The 18947-nt window shown below is 39.3% G+C and overlaps 1 protein-coding gene across 1 annotated transcript; it reads left to right on the top strand.

The window, feature by feature from the left end:
- The first annotated feature begins 45 nt into the window (after window positions 1-45).
- Window positions 46-15251, top strand: LOC138201428 (solute carrier family 35 member F5-like). Its single transcript, XM_069154920.1, has 16 exons — window positions 46-228; window positions 599-720; window positions 1929-2070; window positions 2988-3137; window positions 3407-3469; window positions 3566-3647; window positions 4306-4496; window positions 5382-5463; window positions 5629-5716; window positions 7346-7410; window positions 7550-7654; window positions 7826-7985; window positions 8169-8259; window positions 8600-8754; window positions 11405-11505; window positions 12606-15251. Exons 3-15 carry the CDS (start codon window positions 1936-1938, stop codon window positions 11484-11486), a joined length of 1449 nt encoding a protein of 482 aa, XP_069011021.1. The 5' UTR covers window positions 46-228; window positions 599-720; window positions 1929-1935; the 3' UTR covers window positions 11487-11505; window positions 12606-15251.
- Window positions 15252-18947: the final 3696 nt, after the last annotated feature.

Consider the following 18947-nt stretch of genomic DNA (forward strand, 5'->3'; position numbering starts at 1 on the left):
TCGCCTTTTTAGAGTTCTCGTTCGCGTCTTGAAGACAACATTTCCCAGAAGTCTCCGCGCCATAAGTGATGTCACCTGATAATAAGGAAGAGAGGGTGTGCTAATGTTTACAACCGTTGGGCTTGTAATCATTTCATCGTAAAAACTGTGAGTTTGTCAACATTTCCGCAGCATGTGAAATGGCATAATGCTCATGGTGCAGACTCAACGACTTCTCCTCGCAGTCAGGTAAGAAAAAAAAAAACTACTTTTATTGCGCGTTTGTTTTGCTCGCTTGGCGAAATCAAGCTCGTTAGCACGTAGCTCGTTAATAGATAAACAAGCAGCTCAACGCAGCGCAGCGACCTGCAGCGTCGACGGGACAAATGAAGTGTGACTGAACGTGAACTTCAGGGAACTTCACATTCAATTACAACCTCGAGCATCACGTGCCGTCCGTTTCGCTAATTTCAGGATCTGAAGCTGAATCTGACATCGTACACGGTCACACAGCTGGCACCGAGCCGGCGGAGAGTCGCGTTTATTCCTGGTTTAAATAAAAACAAATAAAATAATAAAAAAAAAGAGTTACATTTGTGCTTTCTTTTCGTTGTTGCAGGTTTTTGTTAGCCGTGAGTACCTGTCTGGCCTCGACTCTCTCTGGGTTACACAGTGAATCTGAGCTGACATCTGGAAAGACCAGGGGAAACAATTCAGAGTCTACATTTTGCAGGCGACCAGGTGTGCATCTGTCTTACTGAGATCAACTATTCTGTACAAAATACTGCTGCTAGGATATAAACCGAGGCAAGAAGATGTGATGTTTTCACCCCTGTTCTTATTTCACTGCTTTTGGCTTCCTAGACGAGACAACCAGGATTGGTATTAGTGTTACACAGACTTGCATCCTTCCTACTCATCACCTCTAGTGACTCCTCACCCACCAGCTGGGGCTCTACTCTCATAATGTCCACCTCCTGACTATTCAAAAAATATGTAAAACATCAGTAGGTGGTTGGGTTTCCTCTTACCGAGCCCCTCCACTGTGGAAGCGTCTTCCTGCTCACATTTGAGAGTCTAACTCGGTTGATTTCATTAAAATTAAACTCAGAACTCATCTTCACTAATCAGCCTTCAGCATCTTTTAGTTCGCCTGACATACTAAACTGTGGTCAACAGTTTTCCAGTCAATCGATGTGTGCAAGGTTAGGATAGTAGTATACATGTGCTTTTGTTATTTGTTGTCTCTATTTCGTATATTTTTGTATGTTTTGCTGATGCTGGCTATTGATTGTTTGATTGCATGTATTGTGTGTGTCGAATATTCCCTTTGTGATGTTTTGTACGTGGTTTAGCTCACTTCCACGTTTTTTTTTTAGTTTTTTTGCTGATGTTGCTCAATGTTGTTTTTATTATTTACAGCACTTTGAGTCTTGGGCTACAATGAACTGTGATTTTACTTGAATTGATTATTGAAGTGTGCAAAGGATAACCACACGTAGCCTTTTCTCTTGATGTATCGTCTGTTACCTTTCATTTACTTACTCCACGTGTGGCCTGAAAGAGTTTCACTGAAAAACATTGTTTATTCCCGAGCAAGAAACAGTCTGACAGATCTGCACCGGCGGTGGTTGTCATGTTTACCTGCATGACTACAGAGACCTTGATGATGTCAATTTAAAAAGGCTGCAGCTGATGTCATTGTTGATCAACTTGGTGATTCTTTTCTTGTTTAGTCAATAGTTACATTAGATTATAATACATAGAATTGACTAACTATTAGTAGTTGTAATATTGCTGTGCTTTCTTGTCACAGCCAATAATTAGGAGTGTGTCAAATCAGTTTCATATAAAGGTAATTTACGAATTAATGACTTTCTGATTTGAGCATTAATCAGCAGATTTGTGAGTTTCTCCTGTTCATGTTTAATCTGTAAATCTCTCTTCAGTGTCCCGATGGAGTGGGTGTTCATCATGAACCGGATGAGCTCTCAGGGCAGCACTGCGGCCCAGCGGAGGCGGATGGCCCTCGGGGTGGTGATACTCCTGCTGGTGGATGTCATCTGGGTGGCCTCCTCGGAGCTGACCTCAGTAAGGACTTTGCCTCAGTCAGTCAGTCAGTCACATTTCCACACCTGCTGCTGCCAGGTGTGCTGCAGTGTAAGATGACACCACTGTCAGAGACAAAGAGACACGAGGACGCAGATGTAGTCAGAGTGCATGGAGATGTGGTGGGATCAGCAGGCAGTGGTGGGAACTTGTAATATTTATTTGGATTTAGTGCAGCAGTGTTTGACACAAGTTTGATCAGACAGATGGATGTACTGAAGTAAAAAGTTCAATGATTCCTTTTGAAATGCCGTAAAGCGAATGTATCAAGTGTCCCATTATGCCGGCACTCTCCTCCCCTGCTCTTAGAAAAATGTTACATTAGAAGCTATTTATTAGTTTGTTTGTTCGCTTTTCTAATGTTTATGAGTTTATTTGGAGTTTGGATGACTTTATATTTTGCTTAATTCCAACTCGATATTAATAATATTCTCTTTTACTAATTATTTGTTTAATGGCATCATTTGCTTGTTGAGTTTTGGTTAACGAGTATTTTATTTAGTGTGTGTTTGTTTTGTTAACTGGGTAACACGAAGGGCATCTGAGGCTATTTCGGTACATAAGACTTTGTTGGACCTTTGAGAGGCCACAGGAAACATGATTACTTTGTTCTACAGTTTGCTGCTTCTTTTGGATAAATAAATCGTAAACCACATCCCCATGATGCATCAGTGGCGTTTTTGGTTTGTTTTTAGGTCATAATAGCCACTACAATATTTTCCCTGATAAACTATAAACGCAAAAGAAAATTAAAGTGCATGAGAGGAAAAAAAACTGAATTCAAAGGTATTTCAGTCGGTATTGTAAAACCAGATATTGTATCTTGAGGGTGCAATCAGAGACTTTCCAACAACATGTGTTACTTACTTAACAGTTTTCTTCTCTTTTTATTCCTGTAGTACATTTTCAAGCGACAGGAGTACAACAAACCTTTCTTCAGCACGTTTACCAAGACGTCCATGTTCGTGCTGTATTTGCTGGGTTTCCTGCTGTGGCGGCCCTGGAGGCAGCAGTGCACCGGCACTCTGAAACGCCGGCACGCCGCGTTTGTAAGTAGTTTAACCACACTTTTACTTTTGACTCAAAGAATGAATGGATCAAAGGTCAAAGGTCACCCCACGTCTGTTACATCTAAAACAAACGTCCTCACAAAACACGTTTGTGGCTGTAACTCAAGAATTCATAAACTAATTTGTAAAAAAAACCAATCTCAAACAAATGTCTATTTGGATAAAATGGTTAAATGACTACAGAAATTCAGAGTGTGAATTCTTGGTTTTGTTCTGTAAGTTGATGGTTTGAACTGTTTATTCTGCAGTTTGCTGATGCCGAGGCCTACTTTGCATCCTGCACCACTGACACCACTGTGAACAACTGTTTGGTACGTAGTTTTAATTGCAGAGAAAACTCCTGACTGCAGAATAGTTGAGTGCGTTACCTCCTGACTGACGGTGATGTTTGTCTTTGTGTCTCGCAGAGTGAACCGCTGTACGTGCCAGTGAAGTTCCAGGACGTACCTACCGAGCACTCCAACTATTTAATCGGAGACTGTGAATCTTGTGAGTATCAATCTGCTGTCGTTATTGTTACAAAAGAAGTACCATGATGCATATTTGTATGTAGAACTCAGGCAGGTGTTGACTGAGATGTGATTGGATACCTCATCATGTCTGAACAATAGAGGGCAGCAACGAGCTGTGAAAATAGACAGTTTACAGCCAGTAAGAGAGAAACCCGTCTCACCTTTTAGGCAACCTTTGGACTCCTTTTCTTTTGTCCCGTTCCTGTTTTTCACATTTGTCATTAAGAAGAACAAAACTATGATCAAATGTCTCAGCTCTATGTCACTGAGCAGTTGAATAATGTGTTGATTCCTTTGGCTTTTCCTCATTTTTAAGTAATTAGGTTAGGTTAGGTTAGGTAATTCCCTTCTGAAAAGTTGTCTGACCTCGATTCTAAGTCCATATTTGTCCAAATTCTCACATAAAATGTCAAGAGAGTTTATAAGAGTTTCTGGTGTGATTTAACTCCAGTGGTTCATATTTATTGGCACGTGTTGAAAATGCAGCATTAGAGCCTAATGACGCTGAAATTTAATACAATAAAATGATGGTTTCGCTGCAAATACAAAATTACTTAGTTTTTCTGTTTTAGCATTTAAATAAAACCTGTTTTTCCCTGCATGAATTCTTTCCTCTCTCTGCTTCTCACTCGCAGCTTCTAAAAAGCAGCGGGTGCGTTTCAGTAATGTCATGGAGGTGCGTCAGCTGCCCTCCACTCAAGCCCTGGAGGCCAAGCTGTCCCGCATGTCCTACCCGGCCGCCAAGGACCACGAGGCCATGCTGCGCACTGTCGGCAAGCTAACCATCACAGATGTGGCTAAAATCAGCTTCTTCTTTTGCTTTGTGGTGAGTAGAACAGCTTGGAGTTAGCAACGCGGTATGAGATTATTGTATTTACTTAACCTGTCAATGGTTAGAGATGGCACTCAGAAAGGTTTTCAGCCACATGAAATACTATACTATACTATACTATACTATATAGAAAATACTGTCATGTTAAGACCTTTATTATTTCATTAACTTTATATTTTAAAGACAAAAAGCACACGTTTTTTGGGGGTTTCAGCGTCATTATTTTAAAAGCCTCCAGTCTCCAGTTATTGAAATAAAATTATATGGTGTATAATATAAAATAAAATAAGATTTAAATAAGTTGACGCCCAGTGTGTCTCCGACCATAGAGACGAGGTCAACATCTTGTATGTGGTTGGACTGTGTGTGTAACACCAGAGAGATTTTAATTTGAAGTCGCATAAGAGGAGAAACAAGTGAAGCAGAACGAGGGGAGATCGTCCACTAGTTAATCAGCAGGGAATGGTGACGTTCTCTTTGACAGATTAAAAAAAAAAAAAAAAGGTGGTTAAATACACCTGGCTGGTCCTCCCAAGTAAAGTCTATGTGTGGGAAACACTGGACACTTTATTGGCAGTTTTCAGAATCACACCGAAAACTAGAACGTCAGAGATTGAAGAGTGAGTTGAATTACCACTTCTAAAAGTTTTATGTTTTCCCCTGGATATGGCAAACTAAAGGAAACTAAAGACCTATTTTCTTTAATCTGCCTTTTAGTTTGGAGTAATGTTAATCATCTGGGTTTTTAAGTGTTTTTTTTTCTCCTGGTGTTTATTCTGTTTAATTGGCTTACATTAATTGCTTTTTTAAACACTGTTTACACAATATTTAGAAGTGTTGGTACATATTATCACATGTCTGCCTGTGTTTGTCTTCCAGTGGTTCCTGGCCAACCTGTCCTACCAGGAAGCTCTGTCCGACACGCAGGTCGCTATTGTCAACATTTTGTCTTCCACTTCAGGTGACTCTTCTTCTCTCTGTAGACTTTCCTTCAAATAAATAAAATGTAAATACTGACACGCCTATGACAGGTATAAAGGAAAATATCGTGATATATATCCCTCAACCGTTTCATCCTCAGTTTTCTGACTAAACTAAATGTCCTCTGTCACATCTCCCTCTTCAGGCCTGTTTACACTCATCCTAGCGGCCATATTTCCCAGTAACAGCAGTGACCGTTTCACCTTGTCCAAACTGTTAGCTGTGGCCCTGAGGTAAGGCTCAATCGAAGTGGCGAGAAGGGCGTGCTGGGAATTTTTGGGCGCTTGGTGTAGATTTACAAAAGTAAACGTGTTGTTTCATGTTGTTTTTGTCAGCCTTTGTGCTTTTCATCTCGATTTGTGTTTTCTAAAAAGTGGTTCAGCCCCTTTGAGAAAGTTGCTTGTGGTTGAAATTCATGAATGTTTGCGGACGTGTCCTTTTAAATAAGATGAACACAGTTGGTGTAGTTCATTCCTCCTGGCTTGTCGTTGTTGTATTTCCTTCTCCAAGCACCTCATGCATGCGTCGACCAAATCCAAACCTTTACTTGTTGAGTATCGTTCCCTGCAGATCTGAACTCACCACACTGATCAGAGTTCGACCCAGTCATATTAATTTCCCCCTACTTTAATTGTGCATTTTGATTTATGACTGAATTAAATCAAATCACTCGTAAGATCTGTAACTATTCTTCTGTCCTTTTTATCTGGTACAGATCAAAATATATCTCATCAGCTCCAGCCAGATTTCCACAAACATTTTTAGGGACAACAAAAAAATTCACAATCGCTAGTGGATAACCTGGAATTGTTTTTGTGAACCTGATCTTCTTCTAGCATCACATTTAGTACTAAATTTAACCTTGGAGCACAAGACTTCTTGAAGTCTTCTTTTTCCAAGATGTTTTTCTTAAAATGTTAATTTTAAACATTTAAATAGAGTAGTTTGACTTTAGCTTGTTAGCTTAAGTTAGCAAACAAACTGGAATGTGTGGAAATAGTTAACCTGAGTCTCTTCAAAGTGCAGAAATCTGCCTTCAAGCGCCTCCAAAGCTCACTGATTATCACATCATATTTCTTTTGTTTGCTGTGTAACTGCTTTTTGATTGTTCTGCTTTCATCCTAAAAATTTGAAATAACACGGTGGGGCGGGAGGTGCTTTATTTTGATGTGTCTGACTGCGGTTAAATGAACTCACCTGTACAGATGTTTCATATTTTTCACTGCTCGTAAACAAGCTTTAGATTGTACAGTCATGTTTGAGTCTTTTTATTTTTTCAGAATGAAAATAGTCTTGAGTGTGAATTTGTTTTCGCGCCATTAAGTGTCACTAATTCGTTAATTTTCAATGCAAAGTCGAGATGAGATGTTTCTGTCATAAACACGTGACCTTAACTTCTGCCACTGTAGTTGAGGTGAAGGAAATAGTTACAGCACTGTTATAATTAGTTAAGTTTGGCATTACTTGCTTAAGTTGTCCTAATAAAGACATCGAGAGGTTGTGTTTTGTTGGTTAATGTCAAGTTGTAATAACAAAGGACATCTCTTCGTTCGGAGCCCGGCTGACTGTTTTCATCGTTTCCAAACTTTATGTATAAATATTTTAACTGTGTGCTTGATTTTATCCAAACTGTTGTGCAAAGTGAACTGATCGCATACCGGTCTCTAGTCGCTGTAAAATGTGAAAGAAAAGCAGTCACTTTGTTTTTTAATTGTCATGTAACAATTTTCTCATCTAGCTCATGAATAGTACAGCTGTTTAATACTTTCTGTGTTTCTTGTTTTTGCTTTTCAGCTTTAAAAAACAAATTGGTTCCCTTGTATGTTTACTTGTCAGTTTCATTGGGTATCTCTCTTGTTTAGCATGGGGGGGGTTGCCCTCGTGAGCCTCTCCAGCATGGACAACCCCGATGAGAAAGGTGTCATAGGTAACCATAGAGACGGCGAGTATCTGTCTCTTTTTTTATTTTTGTTGTTGTTGAAAATAAACATTGACACTCCTGACCAGGAGAGTTAAATTAGTATGCTGTGAAGACATCTATCTGAGTGAATTAAATGTTGTGGAAGGTTCCCTGTGGTCGCTGGCCGGGGCGATGCTGTACGCCGTCTACATCGTAATGATCAAGAGACGAGTGGATCGGGAGGATAAGCTGGACATCCCAATGTTCTTTGGTAAGCAAATACTCAAGGAAGACAACTGTTTAAAGGACGAGGTCCAGGCTTTTTCAAATCATCCTGTTATTTCAGTTTTTAATCTATGAACTAAAACGCTCAGTGAGCAGAAAAACTAGAGACACCTGCACGTTACAGTCGTCTAAGCCGGAGCTGCTGTGTGTCTCTCAGGGTTTGTGGGTCTGTTCAACCTGCTGCTGCTGTGGCCCGGTTTCCTCCTGCTCCACTACACGGGCTTCGAGGCCTTCGAGCTTCCCAGCCAGCTCGTGTGGACGTACATCCTCATAAACGGCCTCATCGGAACCGTTCTCTCGGAGTTCCTCTGGCTCTGGTGAGTCGGCTGATGCGAAAAATGTTTGGGGTCCAAATCATGAGCTTTTTAAATTTTCATAACCTCACTTGAGCAGTTTTCTGGACTGAAATTTCCACTTGACTTATGTGTTGTATTTAAAAAAACAAAAAAAAAACAATGTAATTTTCTAACTTGTAATTCTTTTTTTTGTTTTTAAATTAGGGGCTGTTTCCTGACATCCTCTTTAATCGGGACTCTGGCCCTGAGCCTCACCATCCCGCTCTCTATTATGGCAGATATTTGCATGCAGAAGGTAAGTTTCCTGCCGCAGCTACTTAACAATAAGAGACAAAGTTTAAAATGAAGCTCTAGATAATGTTTATTCAGGATCAACAAGACTCCAAGTGGAAGAAAATTAGAGTTTGAAGAGATAATAAAAAGAAGAATTTGGGTAATGTATTGATTTTGGGCACTGAAGAGTGTCTTTAAAAGAGATTCTGTACTGTTTGTCATGTTTATTTTCACAGAAATTATTTCAAACTGTTAATCTTGTGACATCAGTAAGTATTCATGAATTGGGATCTTCTGTACTTTGTTAAATGTTAACATGTATTTATAAATGACTGTAAAAGACTTTATGTGTGTTTTGACAGGTACGCTTCTCATGGTTATTTTTTGCCGGGGCGGTCCCCGTCTTCCTCTCCTTCTTCATCGCCACGCTCCTATGTCACTACAACAACTGGGACCCGGTGCTGGTGGGGCTGAGGAGAGTTTACGCCTTCATTTGCAGAAAACATCGGATCCAGAGGTACGGTCCACACTGTCTGATTCCACAGAGGGTAACACACACACACACACACACACACACACACACACACACACACACACACACACACACACTGTGGAACTTATCAGTGACTAAGACAACATTAATGGAAAAATAAGTTGAACTTTTAGAGATGTTTGAATACAGCAACACGACATCAAAAGTCCCTGCGTGCGACTTTGTTACAAGGTGCTGATGGCATAATTTGGCGTGATGGCGTCTGCTGTTTGATGTATATTTATAAACTGTTAAATGACATGAGAGGAATTAAACTGAATTTAATCACAAAGGCGACCAATTACTAATAAAGAAAAAAAAAGTAATTTCCTTATTAGTCACAGAGCCTTTATTTGTGTAGAGTCATGTTGCAGACGTCAGATGTGGTTACCATGGCATTGTAGAGGGGAAACAGGTGCACATGCTTAATGGGTGAAAATGCTGCTTCCATTGTCTGATAAAGGCAAATGGAAGATCTTCTCACACACACACACACACACACACACACACACACACACACACACACACACACACACACACACACACACACACTGCGTCAGCCATGTTGGTGTTCTCCCACTCAAAAACAGGCTACGTGCACATGCTAACATACCCACTGTTACAAGTCATATATACTTTAATGTAATGTTTTTTGTCTGTTGTTAGTTTGCTTAGTTGTGAGATGGATTGTGTACATAATGTTAAGACTCCATTTGTAAAGAGAACAGGGGCAGAACCAACAGAGGGCGCCCTTCAACAGTGTAACTGTGGAGTATTCAGTGGCGTTATCTCACTTCCTGTTGGGTTTAAATATTACATTCCTGTTTTGTTTGATGCTGGCAGCCTTTGTAACTGTACAAGCCTTTGATATTAAGTTAAATTGAATAATATACTTAATTTCTTCAGTTATGAATGTGTGTAATTTAAAGTTGGGTTAATCCAAGTGAACTACGGGTTCACAGTCGAGTCGTGAGTTTTCCACTGCAGGTGGACTGATACTGGATTTTCGGGGCCAACACAGATATTAGGGAGTAAAACAAAACAAAAAAAATCCAATCCAGACATATCGTTTGATATTCTTTATACAGTGTATATACAATATATATAAAAACACTTCTTTTTTTTTTAAAAAAAAGATCCCTCATCCCTGTTATATCAAACACTCTTGACACAGATATGCAATGGATGCAGGCTATTTTACAGTATATTGTCCACTGATGTTAGTGCTCTGACAAATTAAACTTGATGAATTATTATAAATAACTATTTAAAAAACCCACAAATAAAACAATTTCTAATTTATCTTACATTTGATTGACATGAGCTGTGACACTGTTTACACAAAAACAAGTTTGTAAACTTTTCAAGTAAAAGTTCGTACACTTTTCTAACAAGTAGCCCACTAGGCAGCTCTCATTCAAAACAAAACAAAAACCAACGGGAACAGAAACTGATTTCATTCTGCGACCTTAAGTAACTTCTTCTGTAAAAGAAAAAAAGAAAGAACGTTTCTATCGGCGTATATTGGACACCTTATACGCCGATTCTAAAATATATGTGATCCAATATCGGCCAAGAAATCATCCGGCCTCTATTCTCTATTATAGATAAGTGCTGTGTGCTTTTCGATGCCTTGAACTAAGTAATTAACATGAAGTGAAGAAATACTGCCGTCCTTTTAACGGCATTGTGACCAATGCACCGGGGCAAATGTCAGTCCTAAAGATTCCTCATTGTACTCCAACAATCTTCTTCCATTTCTCTACTAACTGTGGAACTTATCAGTGACTAAGACAACATTAACGGAAAAATAAGTTGAACTTTTAGAGATGTTTGAATACAGCAACACGGCATCAAAAGTCCCTGCGTGCGACTTTGTTACAAGGTGTTGATGGCATAATTTGGCGTGATGGCGTCTGCTGTTTGATGTATATTTATAAACTGTTAAATGACATGAGAGGAATTAAACTGAATGCAATCACAAAGGCGACCAATTACTAATAAAGAAAAAAAAGTAATTTCCTTATTAGTCACACGGAGCCTTTATTTGTGTAGAGTCATGTTGCAGACGTCAGATGTGGTTACCATGGCATTGTAGAGGGGAAACAGGTGCACATGCTTAATGGGTGAAAATGCTGCTTCCATTGTCTGATAAAGGCAAATGGAAGATCTTCTCACACACACACACACACACACACACACACACACACACACACACACACACACACACACACACACACACACACACATTTCAGGAAGTGAGTGGCTGATTTAAATGGTTTTCAGCCTGTGTTTTAATTTTTTTCAAAAAAGTTAAAGCTTTAAAAGTTTTAAAAAGAAAGTGGGTTGTTGTTATGTGTGTGTGTGACCTAAAGAAAATGAATTGACTCGACACACTTAAAGTCTTCCATTCTCACAGGAATAATGGACTCCACTTGTAGCTCGCAGCCTTGCTAAGTTAAGTCTGTAATCAGATGTACATGTTCGGCTGACTAACCTCTCTGCGGCAGTTACGCGCTCCGTTCTTCTGTGAATGCTCGTTCCCCCGTTCGGTGAGGGGTGATTATAATAATGGCGATTGTCACGGTGACGACTGTGATGGTGATCGACAGCTCGTTCTTCTCTTTCGCCGCAGATTGCCAGACGACAGCGAGCAGTGTGAAAGCCTTATTCCTCTACACACCGTCTCCCCCAGCGAAGGAAGCTTCTGTTCGTGATCCAGCCGTCAAACACGACGTAAATGACGACTCAGCCGTTTTCCGGCTTGCGTGTTGTTGACCCGTGTGTTTGTATGATTGCGTGATATTGCGTGTGTAAATGTGAACACGCATAAATCAACAGGGTTCATTGAGTCGTGCACTTAATATATATATAAAAAAAAAAAAGAACTAAAAGGGGAGTCTTCTCTATAGAATATGTTGTTAAAATATTTCAGGGCATTTCACAACATTGTTATTGATATGTTAAAATACTGAAATATGTTTCATTAATGATGTCGGGAAAACGCAATTGCAACAAAAAAAAAGTGTTTGTACTGTTAATCGTAACGGTCTGATGATCCGTTATGTCATTGTTCCATCACGTCAATAAGTTGGAATATTCACGTTATCGCGATATGAATTTTATAAATATAAATATATATTAGAGGGTGTTGTTTTAATTTGAAGCTCACCAGACTTCTTCAGCCCTCTCCTCATCTCTGCTTGAGGCAGACATCTTGAGGTTACATTAGCGGGTGCTAATGCATTGTGGGTAATGTTAGGCGGCAGGTTCTGACGAGGAGGAAGAGACCGCTGAACTAACTTTAACTATTGGCTCTGTTTTAACGCTCTAAGTTTACAAATAAGTGACTTTTAGAGCTCTAACGCATCAAACAAGTGCTTTTGTGTCCAAATCCGTTTTTTTGCTGGTTTAACTTTGTTTTGGGCGTAACGTGGAATAATTCAGAGTATCATCTCGTTTTAGGGAGAAAAAAAACAACAAAAAAAGTCTCTGCAGAGGAAACAGATCTGCACGTGTGCAGATTGAACAGACTGAATACACAATAATAATGTTTAACACTGCAATCTTGATATTTTGAATGTTTTGCATGCTGCATGTCCCTGAGTGTGTAATAAGCAAAGTGTACGTGTTGTGCACCCGCTAATGTTGCAGCATGTTACTGTCTTAACAATGAGTCCTTTAAAATAACAGTAACATACAGTAATCGCACAAATGGCTTTCTGCTGCTTCAAGATACCAATGCAGCAACATTTAACTTTGTACTTCACTTTCACAATGTACTTTACTTTGTTCCACTATATTTTCTCCTAATTCGTTCTTATTTGTCTCCCAAGGTGGCCAACGTGGATCTCACTAAGCTGACAATCTGGAAGATTCCAGAGACATTGAAGTGCCTCCTATTGAATCTATTTATTTTCTACAGTGTTGACATGACCCCACCCATTTCTACAAGCTCCTTTTTACTTTCACATCTTAGTCTGCGTCGACTGGAACTCTGTTTTTACTTCTTTTCTGTGTCGAAGATCCTTCATGGTACTCGAGGTGCTGGACATTATCCATCAATACTATAGTGTCATGTGCCCAAATGAAACGGTACACGTTGAACTCGCCCACAACACTAACAGAGGAGGAGTGGCTGTGTTATTTTTAAGGAGATGAATCAAAGGAGAGGACTTCCACTGTTGCCGCTGAAGTAACGGACGTTGGTGTGGTTGTCCACGAGCCTTTTCTGAAGCCTTGCTGCTCTTTCGTGAAGTGTGTCTTTGTGAAGCGGACACAACGCCTCAGAAAGTTTAGAGGCTGTTTCTGTTGCCCACGAATCGGGCTCAGCACAGTGATGCACACGGAGCAGGTGGAAGCTTTAACTTTTAGAAGTAAGTATTCCAAGTCATGTCTCTTGATCAACATCGGCACCCGAGTTGCTCATGTTTGTGACCGCTGGTACATTTTTGATTTCGCCATCATGGACCTGAAACTTGAGCAGAGAAACATCACATTTTGTCAACATGTTTGGGGAACAGATAAAACGTTGCAGGGAGCCACATGTGGTGAGCGTGCGTGGCGGGGTGAGACGGTTGTGGTGTTAAACTTGCGTGTTGTTATGCTGGAAAACCAAAGTACCATCGCACCATTTGCAGTGAATGTTTTCCCTCGGACGCCGGAGACTTTCTGAAGCATTTCATTCATCTCTGTTGCGGATTCCCGGTTTGACGTGCACTCTCTGCTCAAGTTTCAGGTCCGTGGTGAACTCAAAAACGCACACATGCCACTGCTCACAAAAGCGTGTGTGATTCAGGTGCTGATGTTGATATAGCGACGTAACTTGGAGTACTTAATAATGAAGGCTACAGCTTCCCCCCCCCCGCTTCATACACATTACATTACAGCGATTCGTTCGAGCACAACAGGAACCGTCTCAAAACATTTGGATCGAAACCTTTTATACAGTTTATTCAAAGTTGGCTTTTGAAGGAGAAATTCTGCTTTTTTGTTCTCGCAGATCAAACCAGATTTTTTTCTGTGGTATTATGGACAAGGCACCTCCTTCATCTGTAAACTGCAACGCTGACACGACTCTCAGCACCTTTGCTTTTACATGTTAGTGCTGTTTGGAGTGTCACGGTAGTATTTTTTTTTTTTTACTGTCACACAGATTTCTGGGAGCTCTGGTGTGATGAAGTCACACTATACGACTGCATTGTTTTCATGACCAGTAATCGGGCAGAACTGGAAATGTAGTACACTAAGGATTTCATGGTACCCCGCCTGGGCAGCTCGGGTCATCAGAGAGTGACCTCTCTGTGTCTTGTGAGAAACTACAATTCTTTGAGGCACTGTCCTGAAGGGATTTGACATTTCAGCAGGACAATATCCTCCCTTTTCTTTGTTCCACCTGGGACTAGTCTTTGTTTTCTTTCATAAGTGTGACATCAAACACGAAGAACAATGGAAAAGAAAGCATCCCATCCTTCATATGAACGGCTCTCCCGTTCCCCTCCTGTTGGTCTTGACAGTGCTGGATCGTGAAGACAAACTGTGACGGAGACATAAGACAAGCCTCCCCGCAATAAGCTAAAAACCGCTTCACTGCAATAACGAGCAGTTTCCTTTTCAAAACTGGGTGTAAATACTGTACACAGGGAAACACGGACATGCTATTGATGTTTTATTTGTGAAATTCAAATGACCACTACAGATTTATCTTGAGATGTATCAGAAAATATTTAATGTATCATTGTAAAGACTTTGCACCGCAGCCAAAATTCACTTTTACTTGCAGCTGAGATTATTTCACACCACCTGGACTGTATGTGATTTTCTTTTTATAAGTTAAAAGATGATTTATTTACTTTGCTTGTGATTCAATGTGAGGACATGAAGCATTTCTTTTAGCAGCCTCGGTGTCGGTCACGTAATCCGTTATGTAAATGCTACAGGTGAAGGTGAAAGTTCCTCCACTCATCCTGTCAAGGTGTTTGTACATCTTCATGGAGAGCTTTTTGTTGCACTCGTCGTATCAAGTGGAAGAAGTAATAACCGTGAAGTTAAATTAACAAATTGAGCACTTTAAGTGACAGATAGCAAACTGTTTTGTTCGTGTTCATTGCACTTACTGTGTTTTTGCCAATCAGTCCCTCCTTCTGTCACAATGGCAGGTATGGAAGTTTTTTTCTTTACCGATGGTTCGATTTTAAGTGTCCCGAAACAACACTATCGTCTTTCCTCTTTTATCAGTGGTGCTTGTGGAATCACGGATATGATTATTTTCTTTCTCAGGTTTATTTTGTCTTGTTTTTATTGTCTGAGTGATTTCTTTGTTTGTTTTAAGTGTCATCAATGAGGATACAATCTTAAGCGAAAGGCCCAGAAAAGGCTGCGATAATAACTTCCTTTTTATCGACAGAAGCTCTTGAGTGATCTCATTATTTTGCAAGTCTGTTTTCATACTTCAGTGCACTATTAAAACATATCTTTTTAAATCTGTGTTAAGTGGTGCTTCTCCTCAGAGCCTTATTTGTTTTGAGTGTTTATGTTGAGATGTGTCAGGAGAGCAGGAATTTGTCTGTGTTTGTGGTTTGTGTCTGGTCTTCTCATCTGGTAAGTAACATTTTGAATGTTGGTCTCCAGTAATGTGTTTACTTTGTGTTTTTGGCAGAGGTTGTTCAGCGTGGGAGCAGCAGCACAAACAGAGACAACGTGAGAGACACTGGATTAGACACTGCGAAGACTTATTATCGGTGAATGCTTGTTAGGATGTAAATGTCTATCTCTCTTCTGACTGACAAAACACGCAAAAACAACACTTTTATCCTGATTCATCATTTGGGAAACACTCGCCACTTCAATTAAATAAACCCCCACCTTTTCTTACATGGATTTGCAGGTCGGTTCAGAAAGTATTCAGAGCCCTTTACTTTTTGCAGACTTTAAGGTGTTGTAGGTTTCATTTTAAACAGAATTGTTTCACCCAGTAACCCATAATGACAAAGCAAGTACATGTTTTTGCATTTTTATTAATAATATTTAATATCAGGACAAGAACCAAGCCATGAGGTCCAACAGAATCTACTGAGCTCTGATAAAATGTTGTTTGAGGCAACTGTATGTCAAGAAACATTTTAAATCACCTGACCTGATTTCATTGAGACTAGATTTGGATTAAAACTAATTCTAATGTTTAGAATTAGTAGTGAAATTACACGTCTTGCCTGAATAACTGTCTTTCATTTCGATGGATGAAATGTATACAATGGAAAATTCTGCTTTCATATCACCCTGCACCAAATGGCTTGCTTGCATATATAGCCATAATACTGGAGTGCTGATACTGCCATTATATCATAATGCACAAGCTGTCTCTTTGTCTATTTATCACTGTCCGCCTGCCTGCCACTGCAGAGAGTGTAGTACCTCCATCAAGAAGATTACAAACTGCAAGGACAACTAGAGGTCTTTGCTGGGACCCCCAACAATGGCAGGAGTAAGTGTCGGAGTATCTTTTAGCATTTGCATGTATTTTACTTGGCTATTAAAATTAGGAAAAGGTTTGAGGAGTTAATTCTGAGGTGCATAAATGTTCACAGAGAATCTGAAGAAGACAGGACAGAAAAGATGAAGGAGTTGAAGGACAGCACATCCACTACAGGTAAACGCACACAATTGTGTTTACATTGTAATGTTTTGTGAAACCAATAAATAACACTTGCACTATTGGATATGATTGTTTTTTATTTGTCTTGTATTTTCACACCTGCCTTTTTGTAATTTGCTCTTCTCATTGCTGTAGAATTTATTGCATTTGAACAGTTGCATTTGCCTTTATTGCGGTTGTTGTTGTTGGATCTGATTTTGCAGAATGAACGTTAATAGTTGATGCAGCAGTGGTATGGATACTGAATGATGAGATACCGATTGAAAATGTGATCAGAGACAGATGAAGAAAAAGATGAGAATTTTTTTTTCTCAACAGAAGCTCTGCTGAAAGTATTGAAGCATAAAGTAGTCTTTCCAAACAACACTCGCTTTATTAACAAAAATAACTGCTCATTTACATTCAGCAAAGGTTCTGCTCCCTCTCCTCTCACCATCAAGACAGACCACATGCTAGCTAACTGGAAAAAAACAAGTGACGGGGTTTGTGGGGAATGTGGTCTTATCATGGGAATGATTCATGTTAACATACTTTTATATACACTTCCAGTTGTAGAAGACTGCACTTATCTAGTAAAAAAAAAATTCATTTGCTCAACTAATTACAGTCGTTGTACCACAAAAAAACTCTCGTAAAACCCCACAAATTACATTGCAATTTATTTTTAGAAAAGCCGCCGCAATAAATTTTTTATCTTAACAATCCCCCAAAAAGTTGCCAAAATCCTGTAGGGACTGGAGAGAGCTACAATTGATTGCACATCATTCAGAAGGCCAAATTATCGTACAAATCTAATACCCATCTTACATCTGATAACGCTATGTTAGCGTATAGCTCAAAGCACTGCTGTGGTTGGTGAGTAGAGCCTTACAAAGCGGCTAAGATGACTGTAGACGTTGTTTTTCTTTATGAACTATTGGTTGCAAATTAAGATTATTTTTACTCATTATAAAAGGACCTATTTGGTCAATAAAACAAAAATGAAGAGAGAAGAGCTTGTCATGCTTTTCAATAGCAGACTGGGCTGAAAAGACTGCTTCTTTCATGGTATCAAGCCCCTTATACACACATTCACCTCTGTGGGATTCACTGCCACTGCATGTCATTTAGAGATTTATTTAAAAATGATGCTTGAAATACTCTCTTTCATAATGTTTGAAAACATTCCAGATAGCTTTTGTATTCCTTACAGCGTACGGTACCTCATGATGAATATGAATTCAGATAATAAAGGCCAGTCTGAGCCGTAGGACAGCTCTTGTGATGCAGAGTGCCTGCAAACTCTGCCTGCCTTGCAATCACATGAGATTTCATATCAAATTTATAGACTTGTGACTCTAACCATAACATAAAGCAGCAGCCTTTAGGTCTTGCGGGGTATTGGGTATATTTTCTCTTTAATTTTCTTGTTTTCAGTTTGTCAATTTCCCATAATTTCTTAAATGGTTTTGAGTCCATCTAATTTTCGAATTTTTACTTCTGTTGAATTATTTGCCAAATTCGAACAACATAATATTTTACATAACGAATAGTTTGAATGATGACTTATATTAATATATTCAAAATAATTCAAACTTATTCCACCAGTTCCCAACCAAAATGGGGGGGTCGTGAGGCCTTTTTGATTTTAGGGGGTAATTCGCAAACGAATGACGAAATGAAGGATAATAAAAATGAATTAGAGACTAATGCGAACCAAAATAAAGAAAGAATTTCATATGAATTATGAGAAGACAAGAAATGCTGATAATAATATACAGAAAGCAGCAGCTTTTACTGTGTATAAATAAAAGGACCAACATTTTGGAGGCTAAATGTTTGCCTTATTTGTCTTAACCATAAGTGGTTACATCATATAAATATTTATGCCGTAATTAAACCTTTATCATTTTTGTCAGCCGTTTTACTTTGGCTAATATCCTTTAAAGGTCCCATAGTGTATAAATAAACATTTCCATTTCTTATTTGATTAAAAAGCAGGTGTATGTGCCGCATAAATGCCGTGAAAGTGCCAAATCGCTAAGTCCACTTGGAAAAGCACACAGACCTTTTTCAGTAGCAGTGTCATTTGGACGAGCTGTTTGGACTTCTGTGAGTTTGTGATGTCGCAAACTCAGGCTAATGTTATATGTAGAGCTCCAGAGACAAGCTTGTGGGATGATAAGGATATTGAGGTGATTTAAAAATTTTTTTTTATACCTAAAACCACAAACATATCTCTTTATGGATATCAGGACTGCAAATAAAACACCAGAAATGTGTAAAATGTCGGACCTTTAACATCGAACAGGTGTTGATCATTTCTAGCATTGTGACACGGTTCATAGTGACTTTATCTTAAAGCCACAGAGAGTTTCGTGCAATCTCTTAAACACGAGTACTTTACCATCGAGGTTTAACAAACGTATGGTCTCATGCTGTGTAATTACAAACAGGCGTCTGAGCACAATAGCAGATAATTTAAGCTCTAAATTAAGAGGCTTCAACATCATAATGAAAAATCAACCTTGATTTTACTTCCCTC

This window comes from Embiotoca jacksoni, unplaced genomic scaffold, assembly GCF_022577435.1.
Source record: "Embiotoca jacksoni isolate LCO1_2020_lvr unplaced genomic scaffold, fEmbJac1.0.p SCAF_2, whole genome shotgun sequence".
Lineage (NCBI taxonomy): Eukaryota > Metazoa > Chordata > Actinopteri > Embiotocidae > Embiotoca > Embiotoca jacksoni.